The 23,753-nt window shown below is 43.7% G+C and overlaps 1 protein-coding gene across 4 annotated transcripts in view; it reads right to left on the bottom strand.

The window, feature by feature from the left end:
- The window catches only part of LOC147123467 (putative E3 ubiquitin-protein ligase HERC1), a 491,571-nt gene that overhangs the window by 286,374 nt on the left and 181,444 nt on the right, over positions 1 to 23,753 (bottom strand). For all 4 annotated transcript variants that reach the window (XM_085973371.1, XM_085973346.1, XM_085973361.1 and 1 more), the window contains exons 31-34: positions 20,828 to 20,983; positions 18,322 to 18,419; positions 6,530 to 6,622; positions 3,881 to 4,048 (exon numbers count right to left, since the gene is read on the bottom strand). In XM_085973371.1, the coding sequence (XP_085829497.1) occupies positions 3,881 to 4,048; positions 6,530 to 6,622; positions 18,322 to 18,419; positions 20,828 to 20,983 (515 nt within the window). The remainder of the gene's footprint in view (positions 1 to 3,880; positions 4,049 to 6,529; positions 6,623 to 18,321; positions 18,420 to 20,827; positions 20,984 to 23,753) is intronic.

Raw genomic sequence — 23,753 nt, 5'->3', positions numbered from 1 at the left:
TTGACCAGTCTCCTATGTGGGACTTTATCGAAAGCCTTACTGAAATCAGTGTATACCACATCCACTGCACTACCCTCATCCACACACCTAGTCACCCCCTCGAAAAATTCAATTAAATTGGTCAGACATGATCTTCCCTTGACAAAGCCATGCTGACTATCCCTGATTATTCCTTGCCTCTCCAAGTGGAGACTAATTCTGTCCCTCAGAATTTTTTCCAATAACTGCTCCGACACTGGCTGCGGTGTGGCCCTCCCCCTGCCCCCCTGCCCCCCTGCCCCGCCACCAATAGCTGGCAATCAGTGTAATCAGGGAAATCAGTGAAACTGACGAAAACTGGCTTTTCTGCAGTAATATCGTTGTTAAATACCCCATTAAAAGTTAGACCTTGTTGGATTAGGTGTAACTGAGGTTTTAACAGCGTATTGACTGCTAAACAATACTGTGGAGGAGGAATTCCTGGAGTGTTTACGGGATGATTTCCTGGAACAATATGTCGAGGAACCAACCAGACATAAGGCCATCTTAGACTGGGTATTATGTAACGAGAAAGGATTAATTAGCAATCTTGTTGTACGAGGCCCCTTGGGTCAGAGCGATCATAATATGATCGAATTCTTCATTAAGATGGAGAATGAAGTAGTTGACTCAGAGACTAGGGTCCTGAATTTAAATAAAGGAAACTACGAAGTTCTGAGGCGCGAGTTGGGTAGGATTGATTGGGGAAGGTCACGCAAAGGGTTGACGGTGGATAGGCAATGGCAAACATTCAAAGATCGCATGCATGAACTACAGAATTTGTTCATCCCAGTTTGGCATAAAAATAAAACAAAAAAGGTGACTCAACCGTGGCTAACAAGGGAAATTAGGGATAGCATAAGATCTAAGGAGAGGACATATAAATTGGCCAGAAAAAGCAGTAAACATGAGGATTGGGAGTAGTTTAGGATTCAACAAAGGAGGACAAAGGGATTAATTAAGAAGGGGAATATAGAATATGAGAGTAAGCTTGCAGGGAACATAAAAACTGACTGTAAAAGCTTTTATAGATATGTGAAGAGAAAAATATTGGTGAAGTCAAGGGTAGGTCCCTTGCAGTCAGAATCAGGGGAATTTATAATGGGGAACAAAGAAATGGCAGACCAATTAAATACATATTTTGGTTCTGTCTTCACAAAGGAGGACACAAATAACCTCCCAGAGATGTCGAGGAACATAGGGTCTGATGAAAGGGAGGAACTGAAAGAAATCAGTATTTGTAGGGAAATGGTGTTAGGGAAATTGATGGGATTGAAGGCCGATAAATCCCCAGGGCCTGATAATCTACATCCTAGGGTACTTAAGGAAGTGGCCCTAGAAATAGTAGATGCATTGCTGATCATCTTCCAAAATTCGATAGACTCTAGAACAGTACCCATGGATTGGAGGGTAGCTAATGTTACCCCACTATTCAAGAATGGTGGTAGAGAGAAAACGGGGAATTACAGACCGGTAAGTCTGACATCAGTAGTGGGGAAAATGCTAGAGTCCATTATAAAAGATGTAATAGCAGAGCACTTGGAAAACAGTGACACGATCGGACAAAGTCAACATGGATTTACAAAAGGTAAATCGTACTTGACTAATCTACTGGAATTTTTTGAGGATGTAACTGGTAAAATAGATAAAGGGAGAACCAGTGGATGTGGTATATTTGGACTTTCAGAAGGCTTTCGATAAGGTCCCGCATAAGAGATTAGCGTGTAAAGTTAAGGCACATGGGATTGGGGGCAAGGTATTGACTTGGATAGAGAACTGGTTGGCAGACAGAAAGCAAAGTGGTGGAATAAACGGGTCTTTTTCCGAGTGGCAGGCAGTGACTAGTGGGGTACCGCAGGGATCGGTCCTTGGACCCCAGCTATTCACAATATATATTAATGATCTACACAAGGGAACTAGATGTAATATCTCCAAATTTGCAGATGACACAAAGCTAGGTGGGCGTGTGTGCTGTGAGGAGGATGCCGAGAAACTCCAGGATGATTTGGACAGGTTGGGTGACTGGGCAGAAGCATGGCAGATGCAATATAATGTGGATAAATGTGAGGTTATCCACTTTGGTTGCAAAAACAGGAAGGCAGATTATTATCTGAATGGCAATAGATTGGGAGAAGGGGAAGTGCAACAAGACCTGGGTGTCCTTGTGCACCAGTCGCTGAAGGTAAGCATGCAGGTGCAGCAGGCGGTTAAGAAGGCAAATGGTATGTTGGCCTTCGTAGCGAGAGGGTTTGAGTACAGGAACAAGGGTGTCTTGCTGCAGTTGTACAGGGCCTTGGTGGGACCACATCTTGAGTATTGTGTGCAGTTTTGGTCGCCTTATCTGAGGAAGGATGTTCTTGCCATGGAAGGAGTTCAGTGAAGATTCACCAGGCTGATACCTGGGATGGCAGGAATGAAGTATGAGGAGAGATTGGGTCGATTGGGCTTGTACTCGCTGGAGTTTAGAAGAATGAGAGGGGATCTCATTGAAACTTGTAAAATTCTGACAGGACTGGACAGACTAGATGCAGGAAGGATGTTCCCGATGGTCAGGGAGTCCAGAACCAGGGGTCACAGTCTAAGGATAAGGGGTAGGCCATTTAGGACAGAAATGAGGAGGAATTTCTTCACCCAGAGAGTGGTGAACCTGTGGAATTCTCTACCACAGAAGGCAGTGGAGGCCAATTCATTAAATATATTCAAGAAGGAGTTGGATCTATTTCTTAAGGCTAAAGGGATCAAGGGATATGGGGAGAAAGCAGGGACTGGGTACTGAATTTGGATGATCAGCCATGATCACATTGAATGGCGGAGCAGGCTTGAGGGGCCGAATGGCCTACCCCTGCTCCTATCTTCTATGTTTCTATGTAAACATTTTGGCCCTGAAAAACTAAGTTTGATTTTGTGGAGTGTCAAATTTATTCATTTTAATAAAAAATACAATTTTTAAGAAACTTAAAATTTTTTTATTTTTTAAGTTTGTTCCTCTTTACCCGTTTCCCCATGCAAGAGCCCCAAACTTTGTTTTGCTTTCCATAACATTTTTAAAAAGTTAGAAAAGGAGTTCCATCACTTCCTGGTTCCCTGTCTGAGAATTCTGCATTGTGAGCAGCCAGACAGCTTGTTGATGGCAAAGCAGCTCGCACTTTGGGATTCCCCATTGATCTCAATTGAATGTCGGAAAAGCCGAACATCTCGCCACAGAAATCGCAAGATCTTTGACAGAAGCTTTCTTCGCAGCCAGTGGCGAATGCCTTTGCTTCGCCGCTGACAGCGAATAACAGGCCCCACGGGTATGGGGAAGTCATGGTTTTAAATTGTCACCACTCGAATAGATTAGGCACAATAATGACTACAGAAAACCTTAATCTATCCCTTTCTTGATCGGGGCTTGTTTGATGTAGACATGAAAGCAGAGTTGAGCTATGAAGAAGTGATCTTTTAGCTTACATAAGCTGGTGCTTCCTTAGATTTGTTGTTTGCATAACATAAAGCAAATCCCGGCATATACTGTATTGAGAATTGACTGACTGAAGAATAAAAGCTACAAGTTAAATTATTAAACATTCCTGACAGTTTGCAGTTGATGTACCTTATTGCTATTGGATCACATCTTCAAATTATTGAAAATTGCTTGTTTGATGAAAAAAACCTGACACTTCGAGATTTAAAACAGTGGGTGAGGGTTTACCCAAGGCTAAGAACTACAGCATTAGGTTGGGTACATCCATTCTTTAAAAGATAGATGGAAGCCAATGAAAATAAGACTGATTACAGGTACAACTGAAAAACTACATTGTAGATCATAGTTTATAATTGTCTAATATCTATTATTTCTGGCAGCTTTAAGTAACACACTTGCCTTCCATTGAAAACATCCAGATGTTATGGCAGTTGTTGCTAAGCCATATCCTTTGCCCCCTGCACCATGAGATAAAATATTTCCAGATTCCATTATGCAGCAAACCATTTTATCTGGATCAAATGAAAACTCTTTAATGGGTATGTTGTCATCCTCTTTCTCCTCTGTCTGAAACAAAAACAAGAAAAACCCAAAAATTTACACCCAGTAAAGTTCATATTCAGAACTATTAATTTAAAATGCAACTAGTATGGATAAATCTTTATAATTTATTGGAGAGTCTCTTCTTGAAATGTTTTGGAATATCTTCTGCCTGAAAGAACTACCTCAACCTGAAAGAAATTAGTATTGGTAAAAAAAAGTACTGGAGAAATTAATGGGACTGAAAACGGATAAATCCTCTGGACCGGATGTCCTACATCCTAGGGTTTGAAAGAGGTGGCTATAGAGATAGTGGATGTCATTTTCCAAAATTACATAGATTCTAAAACGGTTCCCGCGGATTGGAAGGTAGCAAATGTAACCCCACTATTTAAGAAAGGAGGGAGAGAGAAAACGGGGAACTGCAGACCAGTTAGCCTGACATCAGTAGTAGGAAAAATGCTAGAATCTCTTATTAAGGACGTGGTAACAGGGCACTTAGAAAATAGTAATAGGATTGGGCAGAGTCAACATGGATTTATGAAAGGGAAATCATGTTTCACGAATCTGTTAGAGTTTTTTGAGGTTGTAACTAGCAGAATAGATAAGGGGGAACCAGTGGATGTGGTGTATTTGGATTTTCAGACGGCATTTGATAAGGTGCCACACAAGAGGTTATTAAACAAAATTAGGGCTCATGGGATTGGGGGTAATATACTAGCATGGATTGAGGATTGGTTAAAATAGAAAAGCAGAGTATTTTTTAAATGGTGAGAGATTGGGAAATGTTGGTGTTCAGAGGGACCTGGGTGTCCTTGTACACAAATCACTGAAAGTTAACATGCAGGTACAGCAAGCAATTAGGAAAGCAAATGGTATGTTGGCCTTTATTGCAAGAGGATTTGAGTATAAGAGTAAAGATGTCTTACTGCAATTATGTAGGGCCCTGGTGAGACCACACCTGGAGTATTGTGTACAGTTTTGGTATCCTTACCTAAGGAAGGATATACTTGCCATAGAGGGAGTGCAGCAAAGGTTCACCAAACTGATTCCTGGGATGGGGGCATTGTCCTAATGAGGAGAGATTGAATAGACTAGGCCTATATTCTCTAGAGTTTAGAAGAATGAGAGGTGATCTCATTGAAACATACAAAATTCTTACAGAGCTTGATAGGGTAGATGCAGGGAGGATGTTTCCCCTGGCTGGGGAGTATAGAACCAGGGGTCACAGTCTCAGAATAAGGGGTTGGCCATTTAGGACTGAGATGAGGAGGCATTTCTTCACTCAGAGGGTGGTGAATCTTCGGAATTCTCTACCCGTGAGGGCTGTGGAGGCTCAGTCGTTGAGTATATTCAAAACAGAGATCGATAGATTTTTGAATATTAAGGGAATCAAGGGATATGGGGATAGTGGAGCAAAGTGGAGATGAGGTAGAAGATCAGCCATGATCTTATTGAATGGCGGACCAGGCTCGAAGGGATAAATGGCCTACTCCTGCTCCTAATTCTTATGTTCTTAATTATACCTGCAAATAAACTGAAAAGGTGACTTACTGGGGTAGTAAGCTGGTGTATGTGAAATTAAAAAATTAAGAGTAAATTCAAATTCAAATAAAGTTGTCTAGAAGGGGAGGTTGTGGAACGGATGGAAATCCCACTCTATCACACTAAATGAACGAGCATAGCTCGTGGGCTGAAAGTCCATGGTTTTTCCAGTGCACTCCCACAGTAAGTGATTTTGAAATGCTTTGTTATTTTGGTTGCAGAAAACTGGTTCATCAGAGAAAGTTGAGAATAACGCCGATATTTTATCTGCTGATTTTTGCTTCTACATAATTTCACATCTTACAATAAATTCAAATTAGTAGTTTTAACTCAGGTATATGGTCTGTCACCATATGAGCATATATAAAACCTTAGAGAACTATGTGCAGTACTGGGCTCCAGATTATAGAAAGGATATTGTGGCTTTAGAGAGGGTACAATGCAGATTTACTCGGTTGCTGCCTGGTATGAGGAAATACCAATATACAAAGGAAGACTTGAAAAACTGCAGCTTTTTTCATTAAAATAACAAAGATTCCGGGTGATCCAAGTGTTTAAAATTATGAAAGGATGAGACAGGTTAGATAAAAGAAGATTGTTTCAAGTAGTCAAGAGATCTAGAACAAGGGCCATAGATTCAAGATTAAATGCAGAAATTTGGAAAAGAGCGCAAGAAAAATTCTTTATAAAGTTGTGAGGCAGTCAAATTCACTTCTAGGGTGAGTGTCTGAGGCAGAAACTATGTTAACATTCAAGATTAGATTGGATAGGGGATGAATAAAAGGGGATAAATGGATTTGGATTATTTGCTTGCATAGAGGATTAATGTCGACATGGACTGATTGAATCGAATGGCCTGGTTCAGTGTTGTAACCTCTATGTATTCTACGTAGATATAAAAAACTGCCTGTTCTGATAAGATTCAGAACTACCTTTTTTCTTCAGGAAATATTTCTGACATACCTCATTTGCTTTCTCCACTTTTTCCCGTTTGCTTAAAGCAAGTGGCATTTCCCACATACAAGCAGAAAGTGAACTGAAGAGCTCCTCCAAAGTCTGAAAGAAGAGATTTTATTAAGGCTGTAATTTTGTGATCATTTTTGATAAAATCATACTTAGTCATGGTAAATTGTCAAAAATAATGGAAATTGCAGTAAAAACCTTGGCCTAGAAATTCAGTGCCCTTAGCACCAATTTTGCGGCGCTAGAGGGCCTAGCGCTGCAATTGGCGCCGGTTCCTAAATTGCCTGGGGCCCTTCCGCGGCGGTAGACCGGTAGCGCTGCGCCGGCACCGATGACGTCATCGGTGTGCGCAGCGTCCCGGTTGCCGTGGTAACCCGGCCCCAAGCCGAAATTCAGTTGCGGCCGCCTCGCCAGTGGCAGCCGCAACTAAGACTCCGGCAAACGAGTGTTGCCGGAGTCTGCGCCGGCGCTTTAAGGAGGCGCGGCGGCCGGCCGCTTTCCCGCCGGCCGCCTGCCCGCAGCTCCCTCCCCGGACTTCCCCCCCCCCCCCCCGGAACAGATGCAAGCCCGGCACTTGTCCGAGGTGCCGGGCTCATTTTTGAAGAGATTTGCGCGGGCCGCGGCCGGGTGCAGGCAGCTCCTCCTTAACGGAAGGAGGAGGCCTGCACTTCCCGAGCCTGCCGCACCGCAGCGGGCGCCGCAGCGCCGGAATAGCGCCGCAATGCGGCGCGTTGTGCCAGTTTTCAGGCGCTAAAACCCTTCAGTAGCGCCGACAGCCGTTTGGGCGCGGCGCTACTGAATTTTTGGCGCGCGCAAAGGGACTTAGCGCCGGCGCTAACTTCCGGCGCTAAAGCCCTGGCGCAGCGCAAACTCAATTTCTAGGCCCTTGAATAGTCACAATCATAGTCTGTACTCAAACTTACTTTATTTTGCTACATTTTTATATGAACACTTTCAAAATCATAAATCTTTGTAATATCAATTTAAAATCATCAGTAGTCATTATTTACTTTTATCCACTTTTATTTTGTTTAAACAAGAACAATAACATGAATCAGGTCGAGGTGAATCTCTTCTTTGTCTTTTTTCCACCCACTCTCATTCACCTGTGTACCCCTCACTTTTTTACTTCTTTCCTCCCTCCACACCTTTCGCAACCTTCCAGTATTTTTTCTCTTAGTTTTCCACTTGTCTCTGCAACTTGTGCTTCCCATTTCCTGCAGTGCTGCATTGCTTGTGGGGAGAAATGAGAAACAGAAAGACCAAGAGCAAGACTGAAGTGAAGAGGGAAGCCGGACTAGTGAAAGCTGAGTAAGAAGTGGCAGTAGATAATAATAGGCAATAAATAGAGAGTAGGGAAACAAGCCACTGAAGTAGCCCAGAGATCACACCAAAAGCAACAAAAAGGGCTGGATTTTCCCAGCAGAGGCGGGTTCGCGTCAGGTTCGGCGTTGGGCGGGTTCTGGTCCCGCTGTCAGTTTCAACTGCACTGAAATAACTATTTTTATTTAACTGGGCTTATTAAGCCACCGTGCGCGTTACCCGGCCCAATCAGTGGGTTCGGGTCAACTGCTCGCCTCTGCTGAGCTCTTCAATTCAGCTGCATTTAAGGGGCCTATGCAGCCTTTGGGTTTTATTAACTTTCTGATGCTCCTCAGTGGTATTGTTTGTGAGATGACTGCTACAAGAACCAAGGCTTCTCCCCACTTTGATGATGACTCCCTCCATGCTCTTGTGGAGGGAGTAAGAGGGCGCCAAGAGGTTCTGTTCCGCTCCAATGGACAGAGGAAGCCTCCTCAGCAAACCAAGACAGCCTGGCTGCAAATTGCTGAGGAGGTTAGCGCCAGGTCTTTGTGTGCACGCACCTGGGTTCAGTGCAGGAAAAGGTTCAATGATCTGCTACGCTCAGCAAAGGTGAGGATAACATCACACTTACCTTCAATCTGCTCCCCATCTCATCACCAGCACTCTGCATTGTCAACCTACTCCTGCACATCCCAACTTACCCTTACATCCCCTGCACCCTTAACCATCCCTCTCTATCTACAGAATCACGCCACCATTCTACTATGCACCCCTCACACTTGCTCTCACTGTTATGCAATGACAACAACTAAAGCACAGGGCGGGCCCTTGGTATGGACTCCTCACTCCATCTTTGTCTCCCTCTGAGCATCTATGCTATGGATTCTCTGCACTCACTCCAGCATTCTCGCTCAAACTCCACTTGTATCCCTCATTGCAGGAAAAGAGAGCCCACAATAAGAGGGAGAGGGGGAGGACAGGAGGAGGGCCACCTTCCATGGCGCATTTAACCAACGCTGAGGAGGCAGCTATCGACATCGTCAGAGGTGCAAAAGAGCCGGAAGTGGGAAACGGAGAGACGGGCGCAGTAGAGCAAGCTGGTGACAGAATAGATTTGAAACCCTCTCATTTAGATTTCATGAGTGACTGATGTGGCATCTGATGTTCATACCGATTGAGTTCTGACCTTCTGCACAATGGGATGTGTCTGCTACGTTAATCAGTCTGTCTAACTCATGCCTTTACTCCCCCACAGGACCATTGAGAGACCACCCCACCCCCCCCCACACTGTTCAGGAGGAAGAGCCGGACGACTCCTCAGAGGAAGCTGCAGCCTCCGAGGGAGCAGCGTCAGCAGAAATGAGCGCACCCAGCACCAGTGCAGAGACACACACCTCGGTGGGTATTTGCGAGATAGAGTAGTGTTGTCACCTGGTGTATCACAGTTCACAAGTGAGCAGCAGCAGATGGTGGAGACAGGGACAGCAGAGGAGAGTCCTCGTCAGAGGGCGCGGGACGTTCCTAGCTCTGCTCAGCTGCATGTGGATGCTGTGCCTCTGGGGCTATCCAGAAAGAGAGCGGTGTTGGAACTTCAAGAACAAGTGCAGGAGGCTCTGACTGGGTTTGCAACCACGGTAACTGCAAGTGTGCAGAGAATGGAGGCATCCATGTCAAACATGAGCAATGCTGTGGTGCACGCATTGTAGGTACCGCCATGGAAAGGATGGCAACCACCATAAATCGCCAGACGCAGCAGAACATGGTAACACTTCTAAATAGATGGACATCTATGGAGGATAGATGGGCATCTATTGAGGATAGATAGGCATCTATTGAGGCGAGGAACCAGAGGTTCATGGACGTCCTTGTTATGAGGAATGTCAGCACAGAAATGGGTCCTCATGGCCCCACTGATGTGCAGCAAGGTGCTCTCCAGCTTCTTGCTAGCAGTGAAGTGTGGGGACCCATGAGAGGGATATTGGTGGTCTACAACAAGGAAGTGTGGGCTCCTCTCCAAGCGCGCTCACTCCCATGCTACTGCGGAGCCCTCAGTCAGAGCCACAGATTCCTCACCCAACTGAGATGTCCGTCTCAGCCCCTACACAGCCGCAGGAGGAGCAGACTGTTGCGGAGCCCTCCCAGGCCGCCAAACCCAGAGGACGCTCGCCAAAGGCGTCTAAGCAGGCGCAGCAGAGAAGTGAGCAAGCTGCCTCTACATCTGCTGAAGCCACAGGGGAAGCACCACGTAGAAACACACATAAGAGAAAGTTAACACACAAATAGTCACAAGGGTAGTCACTTCGGTGTTTTGATATAATACAAAGTGACGTTTGTCATCGTTATTTCAATTGTATTAAAGAAATGCGATGTCAAAGACTCAAAGAGTTGGCCTATGTGTGCTAAGAAATGGAAGTTGCACAGTGAGGGGTCAGGGCGCCTTTCATCTGTAGTGATGGTGAGGAGAGTGATAGGAATGCAGTTTATTATACAGACGCTGTATGGTGTGTAATGAAGGTCATGCAAACACACATATCCATGTGCCAGCCGCATGTGTTTGCTGCGTAAAGTTACGCGAATCTGGCGTGGGTTAGTGTATCCCTTACCTCACGGCCAGCAATGTGCTCACGTGCTGGTGGCACTGGCACAGCCACCTCCGCAAGGTCTTCCTCATCCGCCACCTCATTCGGCTCCTCCTCTGAGGAGGAGGAGGCTGTGCACAGTGCCACTTGTTCCTCAGGCAGCAGTAAGCCACGCTGCTGTGCGCTGTTGTACAGTGCATAGCAGACCACAATGATTCTCGACACCCTGGCTAGTGCGTACTGTAGGGCTCCACCTGATCTGTTGAGGCATCGGAATCGCATTTTGAGCAAGCCAATTGTTTGCTCTACGATGCTTCTGGTGGAAATGTGGCTCTGATTGTAGCGCTCCTCAGCTTTGTTTGATGGCCTCCTCATCGGTGTCATTAGCCACGTCTTCAGGGGGATAGCCCTTGTCTCCTAGGAGCCATCCGGAAAGTTGGGTGGGCGGATTGAACAACTGAGGCACAGTAGACTGCCGCAGGATGAACGAGTCATGGTAACTGCCAGGGAACTTGGCGCAAACATGAATAATGTTCTTCCTGTGGTTAACACACTAGCTGAACATTAAGGGATTGGAAGCTGGGTTGTGATGGGGTGCCCTAATGGCCACATGTCTGCAGTCTACGACGTCCTGCACCCTTGGGAAGCCTGCCATATTTGCAAACCCAACCACACATGCGGTAACACTTGCTTCATCCTTGGAGAAGTGGATTTAATTGTGCGACTTGGCAGACAGGGCATTGGTAAGCTGTGTGATGCAACTGTGCGCGGCTGACTGGGAAATGCCGCTGATGTCTGCTGCTGATCCCTGGAAGGACCCTAAAGCAAAGAAGTTGAGTGCGGTGGTGACTTTGACAGCCATTGGTAAGGAGTGTCCACCTGCTCCTCTGGGCTGCAGGTGTTGGTGCAGCATTGTGCAGATGTTAGCGACTACCTCTCGCGAAAGTCTCAGCTTCCTTTGGCACTGCTGCTCACTCATGTTGAGGAAGCTCATCCTCTGCCTGTAAACCCTGTGTTGGGAGTATCTCCTGCAGCGAGGTGCCGCCCTGCGCTGACGCTCTTTGCCCTGTGCAGCATCAGGTGGCTGAGAAGGTTGGTGCTCCTGTTGTTGGTGCTGCGGTTGTGCCTGGTTCTGCTGCTGCCGTGGCTGCTCTCCCTCCAATTCTGAGGACCAGGATGAGACGGTATAAATGGTTCCCATTCTGTTGGTATATATGTCAGTTGAGGAAGAGATGTTATAAGCGCTCAGTCAATGTGGGGAGAGGATATTCCAAAGAGGTCACAGTGCATATGGATCGCAGATTAAACACTTACAACCTCAATACACTTGCAAAATGTGTTCCAAATCCTCAAAACAGAAGGTTCTGCCATCTGAAAGTGAACTCATGTTGCAGGTCAGCTTTTATGCTGCAGGTGCAGCTGTCAACTATTCAGCTGGTTGCAATACCCGACTGCAATACCAGACACAATCAGCTGGCATGTTTGTCGAACGACGTGGAACACACTGAAAATGGTGCAAAATGGAAAAAGTCTCTCAAAATAGGATTATCCAGGCAATTAACATGCTGTTAACTGCCCTAAGTGGCTCTCCCGCCGCTTGGTGTTGGGTCTGATCGGAACTCGCAGTCCTGACACTCTAAAATTGCGTGGAGACAAGATGGCGGTGGGTTGTCAATCATTTTGGTTTTTAATTCCGGACCCGACTCCAAACCCGCCATCTGAGCGCTGGCAAAATCGCGGCCAGAAAGTCAGTTGAGAAGGAAAATTAGAGTGTGTTATTTCTGTGTCAAAGATACAACCTTAAATATTAATTTTAAAAAGTTTACCAGCTAAAATCCCATTAATAAAATTTACTTTTATTCAGTTAGTATTTGAACGGTTACGGTAGTTAGTAGTTACGGTTCTGAACTAGCAACCCAGAGATCTCGAATTCAAATCCCATCATGGCAAGTTGTGAAATTGAATTCAATAAATTACCAGAACAAAATATCATTAAAGCTGCCGGATTGTCATAAAAACCCAATTGGTTCACTGATGTCCTTCAGGGAAGGAATCTGCCACCCCTACCTAGTTTGGCCTACACATGACTGCAGTCCCACACTACATGGTTGATTCTTATTCCCGACAGCAATAAATACTGCCTTGCCAGGGCCACCCACATCCCAAGAACAAATGAAAAGAAAACTAGTATTTGTATCTCTTCTAGTCCAGAATAGAACATGAAATGCAATGCAATAATAAAGCACTAAATAAATACTGTATGTAAATAAGAGAACTGTAGTGCATTTATTTTAATTGTAAAAATGTTAAGAGTTCATTATAGATGGTTGACTTTGGAAGAAAGAGAAAAATAAAACACTGAGAAATAATAGATTACCTATCTGTTATAGTACTCCATACTCAGACAAGAAATATTTTCTATGTATTACAGGAAACTCTTTTAACCAGCAATTAAATATCCGGAAATCTCTCTTAACCGGTAAAATTCAGGAGTAGGTTCAGGTAAGTTTTACTATATATTAGTGGCTGTGTAACCGGGGTTCCTGGATCTGTGGCCGTGTAACCGGGGTTCCTGCATCTGTGGCCGTGTAACCGGGGTTCCTGCATCTGTGGCCGTGCAACAGGGACTCCTGGATCTGTGGCCGTGCAACAGGGACACCTGCTCAAGTGCCGTGTAACCGGGGTTCCTGCACCTGTGGCCATGTAACCGGGGCTCCTGCACCTGTAGCCGTGTACGGGGTTCTGTATCCGGACTTTTTGATCAACCGGCACCACGCCGGTCCCGTCGATGCCGGATAAAAAAAAGTTTCCTGTACTAGGATAAATTCAGATTAACAGGGAGAACTGTCCCGAGTAACATCCCTTAAGGAATTTTGAGCATCAGTTAGGTCACAGCACTTATCCTGCTACTCTCCCTTTTCAATGTATAAAGATATGTTCCTCCTGAATCATCAATTATCCCTACTCCTTTACTCCTTTCACTTAAATTTTTCTCCTTCCATTCTTATTCTTCTGCATTTACCACACTTTATTTAACTCTCTCATATCAGCAGTTATCCCAAAGAAGCATACTGAAGTTTTTCATGAAAGCATTTTAGCAAATCATTATTTCTTTATTCTGAAAGCCAGAGAGGGGTATCACCCAGTTGTACTTCATTCATATCCTCTATAAACCGACTAGAATTCTGTTTAAGCAATATCTGAGAGAAATATACTGGACTTTTTGGGCAAAATATAGCACTTGCCTTTAAGATACATTTAGTGACAAGGCTTTATGGGCCCAGAAATTTGGGTCTCCACGGGTGAGTACGCACGGGGTATTCGCATGTAGGCCCAACGGAAGTGCCGGTTTCGTGCATGCACTGCGCATGCGCGGGAAACCGGACCTTCTGTTCCCTTAAAGGAAGGGGTTCAGAGGTCGATCGAGTGCGCCGGAGAGGCAGAGCGTGCGCCTGGAACTAACGTTTTTTTTCCAGGTTTCTCCGGGAGGGTAAGTCTCCAGGAGTTAGACATGTAAAAAGCAGGTGCAACGCCTGCTTTTAACATAGAAACATAGAAGATAGGAGCAGAAGTAGGCCATTCGGCCCCTCGAGCCTGCTCCGCCATTCAATTCGATCATGGCTGATCATCCAAATTCAGTACTTTAGCCCTGCTTTCTCCCCATAGCCTTAAGAAATATATCCAACTCCTTCTTGAATATATTTAAATAATTGGCCTCTACTGCCTTCTGTGGTAGAGAATTCCACAGGTTCACCACTCTCTGGGTGAAGAAATTCCTCCTCATTTCTGTCCTAAATGGTTTACCCGTTATCCTTGGTTCTGGACTCCACAACCATCGGGAACATCCTGCCTGCATCTAGTCTGTCCAGTCCTGTCAGAATTTTATAAGTTTCAATGAGATCCCCTCTCATTCTTCTAAACTCCAGCGAGTATAAGCCCAATCGACCCAATCTCTCCTCATACGTCATTCCTGCCATCCCAGGTATCAGCCTGGTGAATCTTCACTGAACTCCCTTCCATGGCAAGAACATCCTTCCTCAGATAAGGCGACCAAAACTGCACACCATACTCAAGATGAGGTCTCACCAAGGCCCTGTACAACTGCAGCAAGACTTCCTTGTTCCTGTACTCAAACCCTCTCGCTACGAAGGCCAACATACCATTTGTCTTCTTAACCGCCTGCTGCACCTGCATGTTTACCTTCAGCGACTGGTGCACAAGGACACCCAGGTCTCATTGCACTTCCCCTTCTCTCAATCTATTGCCGTTCAGATAATAATCTGCCTTCCTGTTTTTGACACCAAAGTGGATAACCTCGCATTCATCCACGTTATATTTCATCTGCCATGCTTCTGCCCAATTACCCAACCTGTCCAAATCATACTGGAGTTTCTCGGCATCCTCCTCACAGCACACATGCTCACCCAGCTTTGTGTCATCTGCAAACTTGGCGATATTACATCTAGTTCCCTTGTCTAGATCATTTATACTGTGAATAGCTGGGGTCCAAGGACCGATCCCTGCGGTACCCCACGAGTCACTGCTTGCCACTCGGAAAAAGACCCGTTTATTCCAACTCTTTGCTTTCTGTCTGCCAACCAGTTCTCTATCCAAGTCAATACCTTGCCCCCAATCCCATGTGCCTTAACTTTACACGCTAATCTCTTATGCGGGACCTTATCGAAAGCCTTCTGAAAGTCCAAATACACCACATCCACTGGTTCGCCCTTATCTATTTTACCAGTTACATCCTCAAAAAATTCCAGTAGATTAGTCAAGCACGATTTACCTTTTGTAAATCCATGTTGACTTTGTCCGATCCTGTCACTGTTTTCCAAGTGCTCTGCTATTACATCTTTTATAATGGACTCTAGCATTTTCCCCACTACCGATGTCAGGCTTACCGGTCTATAATTCCCCGCTTTCTCTCTTCCACCTTTTTTGAATAGTGGGGTAACATTAGCTACCCTCCAATCCATGGGTACTGTTCCAGATTCCATCGAATGTTGGAAGATGATCAGCAATGCATCTACTATTTCTAGGGCCACTTCCTTAATTACCCTAGGATGTAGATTATCAGGCCCTGGGGATTTATCGGCCTTCAATCCCGTCAATTTCCCTAACACCATTTCCCTACAAATACTGATTTCTTTCAGTTCCTCCCTTTCTTCAGACTCTATGTTCCCCGACATCTCTGGGAGGTTATTTGTGTCCTCCTTTGTGAAGACAGAACCAAAATATGTATTTAATTGGTCTGCCATTTCTTTATTCCCCATTATAAATTCCCCTGATTCTGACTGCAAGGGACCTACGCTTGACTTCACCAATCTTTTTCTCTTCACATATCTATAAAAGCTTTTACAGTCAGTTTTTATGTTCCCTGCAAGCTTACTCATATATTCTATTTTCCCCTTCTTAATTAATCCCTTTGTTGAATCCTAAACTGCTCCCAATCCTCAGGTTTACTGCTCTTTCTGGCCAATTTATATGCCCTCTCCTTGGATCTTATGCTATCCCTAATTTCCCTTGTTAGCCACGGTTGAGTCACCTTTTTTGTTTTACTTTTATGTCAAACTGGCCAAACTATGAACAAATTCTGTAGTTCATCCATGCGGTCTTTGAATGTTTGCCATTGCCTATCCACCGTCAACCCTTTGAGTGACCTTCCCCAATCAATCCTACCCAACTCGCGCCTCATACCATCGTAGTTTCCTTTATTTAAATTCAGGACCCTAGTCTCTGAGTCAACTACTTCATTCTCCATCTTAATGAAGAATACTATCATATTATGATCGCTCCGACCCAAGGGGCCTCGTACAACAAGATTGCTAATTAATCCTTTCTCATTACATAATACCCAGTCTAAGATGGCCTGATCTCTGGTTGGTTCCTCGACATATATGTCCAGGAAACCATCCCGTAAACACTCCAGGAATTCCTCCTCCACAGTATTGTTACTAATTTGGTTAGCCCAATCTATATGTAGATTAAAGTCACCCATGATGACTGCTGTGCCCTTATTGCACGCTTCTCTAATTTCCCTTTTAATGCCATCCCCAACCTCCGCGTTACTGTTTGGAGGTCTATATACCACTCCCACAAACGTTTTCTGCCACTTGGTATTTCTCAGTTCTACCCATACAGATTCCACATCATCAGAGCTAATATCCTTCCTTAGAATTGTGTTAATCCCTTCTTTAACCAGCAATGCTACCCCACCTCCCTTTCCTTTTTGCCTATCTTTCCTGAATATTGAATACCCCTGGATGTTGAGTTCCCAGCCTTGGCAACCCTGGAGCCATGTTTCCGTAATCCCAATCAAATGATCTTCGTTTACCTCTATTTGCGCAGCTAATTCATCCACCTTATTACGAATTATTGACAAGGTAAGTGGTGAATTAATTAAAATTAAAACATTTTTCCACAGGTTTATTATTTTTAAATACTTTAAAGGTAAGTTTATTTTTAGCCCAGTCAGAAAATGTAATTAATTTTTTGCAAAAATTTAAATTGTTTAAAATAGTTATTTCATGTAATTTATGGTTATTTTAAAAATGTGATATTTATAACAAAATTATTTGAAGTTTTAGTGATATTTTGGGGCTTATAGTATTTATAGTTTTGACAGCTCTTCCTGTCAATTTTATGACTGGGCATTCCCTGCTACCATTGACTCTTCATGGCCCACGTGATCCCAGGGGACGCATCGAACTAACTGCGCCCCTGGGATATGCAAGCACCGCGCGCCGGCAGTTGGAGGAGGCTCAGGATCAGAATCCCACGCGGGCCCACAGTTCAACGGCCGGCACGCTAGGTAAGTGCAGGTCAGAGGCTTGCACCCGCAGGAAGCCTCCGACCCGAATTTCTGGGCCAGGGTGTCCAAACAGTAGTGCTTGGTGAAGGGGTAAGTGATGTTCCAAGCTGCAGTCTTACAGATACATTCCATATTGAATTCATCCATGACATGACAATAGATTTAATATCCATCAATTGTTCATCATTTTCTTCCATCCAGATGGGAGCAGTAGAAGATGCAGTTATTGTTACCAATCACATGCATCCATTTGTACAAAGAACTGTCTGGACTTGCAAATCGGGCTGTTCCCTGCTGCATAGGCAGTCCTGGTCAACTTAGCATCAATGTAATAAAATTACACTTTTCATGTGCAAAATAGATTAACAATCCATGGCTACAAAACCATATGGTGCCAAGAAAAAGGGCATCAAAATAATTAGTGAAACTGGAGTTTCACTCTGGCCCAAAGAAACCCATTGAACAGCCAGATGTGTTTACTGCTGTGACATAATGTTGCCAGAAGATAAAGACTAGAAGCAGATTGACCTGAGATTTCCTGACCCTCATCCTCCTTCTTAGATTCATTGGCGTGGTGCAAGTAAGGATTGGGAGACTTCAAAGTTCGAGAGGGAGGATCAACTCCTTCGAAGAAAATAAAATCAGCTTCCTGCCGAGTGGATTCCAAAACTGCAGATTTAGAAACAATTAAACCTCAAAGACAAACTTCAGTTTTTACAAAACCAAAAGGGGTGAACTGGCGAGTTGTCTCTGGAACGGCAATGGAGAAAATAACTGATGCCCAGAAGAAGCTCATCTGCAAACAGTGCAGCAAGCCGTTACAAGGTCTGATGAAATGAGCTTACTGATGGTGAAAATATCTCAAAAATGATATTGCTCAGCATTGGTACCCTTCAGGTTCTAATATGGTGGATACAAAAAGAGAATAATTCTTGTGTTCCAGGAGGCAATTGATTCGTAGGCTGTTAATTTTAGCTTGGTTGAATGTTAACTTAATTCAGGGAAGCTTTGTCCCAGGATCATACTGAACTTTATATTTTCTAACCTTTTTCTCTAATAAACCATGCATGGTTAAGTACACCAATAAAGCTTACCTCCTTAATTTGGTTCGGATCAATGCAGGCAGGCAACAGGGACTCCAAAATATGTAATGCTAGCAGCTTGGTACGTAAATTGTGTACAAGTGGAACACCTGGAGGAAAATGTTATTGTGCAATGTTTCATTACTGGTTCATCAACTCATTAAGCAAATCAGAAATCAATTGAGAATGAAAGTTCTGTTTCTAAAAGTACAAAGATTTAGATTGCGTACCCATCTAAGCAAGAATAAGTGAAACCAATGTCATACATTTATAGTATATCCTCAGGAGTAGTAAATTAAATAACAAAACCAGCAAGCAACTCACTGTCACAGAACTACAAAAACATTTCATAAGTTTTAAGCAACAATTTCAGGTTTTTTTGTACAAAATGTTTAGTACTGTAATAATCATTAATCCAACTCTTACAATGCACTAATCTACAGAACTGACATATGTAAACATATAAACAATAAAGATAGGAGCAGGAGTAGGCCATTCGGCCCCTCGAGCCTGCTCCGTCATTCAATGAGATCATGGCTAATCATCCAAACTCAGTACCCTGTCCCTGCCCTCTCCCCATATCCCTTGAGCCTAAAGAAATATATCTAACTCCTTCTTGAATAGTTAATTAATTGGCCTCCAATGCCTTCTGTGGTAGAGAATTCCACAGGTTCCCCACTCTCTGGGTGAAGAAATTCCTCCTCATCTCTGTCCTAAATGGCTTACCCCTTACCCTTAGACTGTGACCCCTGGTTCTGGACTCCTTCGGGAACATCCTTCCTGCATCCAGTCTGTCCAGTCCTGTTTGAAACTTATAAAATTCTATGAGATCCCCTCCCATTCTTCTGAACTCCAGCGAGTATAAGCCCAATCGGCCCAATCTCTCCTCATACGTCATTCCTGACATCCCAGGTATCAGTCTGGTGAATCTTCGTTGCACTTCCTCCATGGCAAGAACATCCTTCCTCAGATAAGGCGACCAAAACTGCACACAATACTCAAGGTGTGGTCTCACCAAGGCCCTGTACAACTGCAGCAAGACATCTTTGTTCTTGTACTCGAACCCTCTCGCTACGAAGGCCAACATACCATTTGCCTTCTTAACCGCCTGCTGCACCTGCATGCTTACCTTCAGCGACTGGTGCACAAGGACACCCAGGTCTTGTTGCACTTCCCCTTCTCCCAATCTATTGCCATTCAGATAATCTGCCTTCCTGTTTTGCTACCAAAGTGGATAACCTCACATTTATCCACATTATACTGCATCTGCCATGCTTCTGCCCAATCACCCAACCTGTCCAAATCATACTGGAGTTTCTCGGTATCCTCCTCACAGCACACACGCCCACCCAGCTTTGTGTCGTCTGCAAACTTGGAGATATTACAACTAGTTCCCTTGTCTAGATCATTAATATATATTGTGAATAGCTGCGGTACCCCACTAGTCACTGCCTGCCACTCGGAAAAAGATCTGTTTATTCCAACTCTTTGCTTCCTGTCTGCCAACCAGTTCTTTATCCAAGTCAGTACCTTGCCCCCAATCCCATGTGCCTTAACTTTACATGCTAATCTCTTATGCGGGACCTCATTGAAAGCCTTCCGAAAGTCCAAATACACCACATCCACTGGTTCTCCCTTATCTATTCTACCAGTAACATCCTCAAAAAATTCCAGTAGATTAGTCAAGCACGATTTACCTTTTGTAAATCCATGTTGACTTTGTCCGATCCTGTCACTGTTTTCCAAGTGCTCTGCTATTACATCTTTTATAATGGACTCTAGCATTTTCCCCACTACCGATGTCAGGCTTACCGGTCTATAATTCCCCGCTTTCTCTCTTCCACCTTTTTTGAATAGTGGGGTAACATTAGCTACCCTCCAATCCATGGGTACTGTTCCAGAGTCTATTGAATGTTGGAAGATGATCAGCAATGCATCTACTATTTCTAGGGCCACTTCCTTAAGTACCCTAGGATGTAGATTATCAGGCCCTGGGGATTTATCTGCCTTCAATCCCGTCAATTTCCCTAACACCATTTCCCTACAAATACTGATTTCTTTCAGTTCCTCCCTCTCATTAGACCCTATGTTCCCCGACATCTCTGGGAGGTTATTTGTGTATACACAACTTCACTGGTAAGTGCATTCCACAATCACACTGACCAAATCAGCTGCCTACTTTGCACAGACAAATACACTTTTGTGATTATATGCGAGCTATTTCTTGAATTTACAATTTTATTCATTTTCACTAACTCGCCACATTACCAATATTTGCTGGCTTTCTGAAACTATCAAAGTAGTTACTGCCTATTAACTTTAATATATATTGTAATGAGAAAAGCACTTTTAAGATTACCAGATAAATGACGTTAATAAAAGTTTTCTGAAAAACAAAAAGTTCCAATATGACTAAATGACGCTGGGGTAAAGTGTGAATAAGTTTCCTGTAAGAATGGTGCATTACTCAAACTTTATATTATAATTATAAAGTTAGATATCTATTTAACGATCTCACCTGTTGCATGCATCCGTGTAGCTATCAATAAAAGTGGGTCAATCCATTTCACAGAAACCATATTGCTCTGCATGTTTTTGAAGGAGATAACCCGACGCAAAAAAACAAGAAAGTCTCCCAACTGGGTTTCTACAATTCGTCGGTTTTTGCCACAATCTATTTATAAGAGAAAAAGACACATAAAACACAGGGGTCGTTACTAACAGATGAAAAAAAATCTAGAAAGACAACAGCACACAAAGAACTTCTATTTAATTGAAACATTATTCACTTTGTTCAAAAGAAACTGAGGGTGCAATGAGTAAATGTCCTTCAACTTTTTGGATCTAGATTCAAACCCAGCCCAGCCTGCAGAGGTGAAAGCCTCCCCTTCCTGATGGCACTAAGGATCCAATGGGAAAGAAGTCTTGATCCAGTTCCTAGTGAGCATGGGCACAGCACAACACTGCCCTTAATTCAGCACTTACAAAAGCCACAAGATGGGTGGTGTGAGCAATAGAAAAATGAACATTGATGCAATAGGGTTTGCTTTTGAGAAGTTGAGGCAGAGACATGTTTTTGAGGCAGAGTACAAGGGGCTTTGTTTTACAGGGTGATTCTGAGAGCTGGAAACACAACATGCAGGGATAGCATTCCAGGAAGTCGCAAGCACTCGACCTGTGATTCTTTATCCATTAAAAATTGGATTGCTGGATCACAGAATCACTCCTTACATGTAAATATATGCTATACCATGTTCCACTTTTCCTCACCTTGATGAGCACAAAGTTCACAAAAAAGAGAGCTGAACACATCAGGTTTGGTATTCTCTTGCTTGTCATGCTTTCCAGGAAGATTAAATTGATCGTACATCATATTCTGGGAGATACTATTGGAATGAAGGGCCACTGTCCTTCACACAGCCAGAATGCACACTAGTTGTTTTCTACTGTAGTCTGCAATACTAGATGCAATTTAATTCCACATTGTAAAGTGCATACATTCTTTGCAAGCCTAAATGCTTAAAATTTTGTACATGACGTACAGATCACCATTTTCCTCAACAAATCTGGTCGTAACTTTTTGTGCTGCTTGCATTACTGACAGGACGGCAGCGGACCTTCCCAAACACTTGGTTCTAGACAGAGATTTCAGACATTTCACTTGTGTTAATTTCTCTTATAAGTAGAATTTGCTGGTATTATTTAGTTTGCAGTCATTTATGATAGTTCTAAATACACTCAAACTGTAAGAAATTCTAATTTATTATATTCATAGTACATGCTCTGGGTGTGGTTATCATCTCATTTTATGGATTCTGACACATAGATACTGTCCCTTTGAGAAATTAGCGCCATGTAGTCAGATAACCACCTTACACTCATTTATACAAAAAGCCTTATTATGGACTATGCACATAGTTCTTTGATCAGAGATGGTAGCATTAGAAACCCCAATCAACAGCTGGAGCACTTGAGCATCAATATAGTCAACAAAGCACCTCTGTGCTATGGAATGTCAGAATGAGAAGCAAGGTATCGGCCAGAAGGAAGATATGTGGAGCTTGTAAAATGAGAAAGACCATACCTCGAAATAGGTAAGCTAATGTTTTTCCTTATTTGTTCAACCACTACATACTAAAATAGTGTGGAAAATTGGTTTCTCAATGAAAGGTACAGTATTTGTACAGTAGCTAAGTTTGCTCGTGCACAACTTTTACCAAGTGAGCTTGAGGACATCTGAAGGGTCCGGTCAAAATAAAACGTCTTCCCCTATGTTTAGGGCTTGGTTTAGAACATAAGAAATAGGAGCAGGAGTAGGCCATTCGGCCCTTCGAGCCTGCTCCACCATTCACTGAGATCATGGCTGATCTTCTGCCTCAACTTTGTCCCCAGCTAAGGGAAACATTCTCCCAGCATCCATCCTATCAAGCCCTGTATTAATTTTGTATGCTTCAATGAGATACCCTCTCATTCTTCTGAATTCAAGAGAATACAGGCCTAGTTTACTCAATCTCTTCTCATACGACAGTCCTGCCATCCCAGGAATCAATCTCGTGAACCTTCGTTGCACTCCCTCTATGGCAAGTATATCCTTCCTTAGGTAAGGAGATCAAAAGGTGTACACAGTACTCCAGGTGTGGTCTCACCAAGGCCCTATATAATTGGAGTAAGACTTCTTTACTCCTGTACTCAAATCCTCTTGTAATGGCCAGCATACCATTTGCCTTCCTAATGGCTTGCTGCACCTGCACATTCACTTTCAGTGACTCATGTACAAGGACACCCAGGTCCCTTTGAGCATCTGCATTCCCCAATCTTTCACCATTTAGGAAATACTCTGCCTTTCTGTTTTTTCTACCAAAGTGGATAACTTCACATTTATCCACATTATATTCCATCTGCCATGTTCTCGCCCACTCACTGAGCCTGTCGAGGTCCCCTTGAAACCTCGTCACATCATCTTCACAACTGACACTGACACTTAGCTTTGTATCATCAGCAAATTTGAAAATGTTACATTTAGTCCCCTCATCCAAATCATTGATATAGATTGTGAATAGCTGGGGCCCAAGCACCAATCCTTGCGGTACCCCACTAGTCACAACCTGCTATCTTGAAAAAGACTTGTTTATCCCTACTCTTTGTTTTCTGTCTGTTAACCAATTCTCAATCCATGCTGGAGCTAGTGGGTTCTTTCCCGGCATGGAAAGTCACCCACACTGTGTGTACCTAAAAAACATGAATTGTACAGAGACCCAAATAAACAATGCATCTCTGAACAGGGAACTATTCCAACAGATCTGAATGTGACAGCAGTGGCCCAATGAGTCCTTGCAGCAGATCACATACTGGATGGTATCACAGCACGCAAATATTTAACTAGTAGAGATATTTTCTGCATCAACAATGGCAACTTTTCTTATCCCTGGATCTGTTTGCTGTTG

This window comes from Somniosus microcephalus, chromosome 2 (assembly GCF_052327205.1).
Source record: "Somniosus microcephalus isolate GS21.2 chromosome 2, FLI_Smic_1.0, whole genome shotgun sequence".
Taxonomy (NCBI): domain Eukaryota; kingdom Metazoa; phylum Chordata; class Chondrichthyes; order Squaliformes; family Somniosidae; genus Somniosus; species Somniosus microcephalus.
This window is presented reverse-complemented; position numbering and strand designations above follow the sequence as displayed.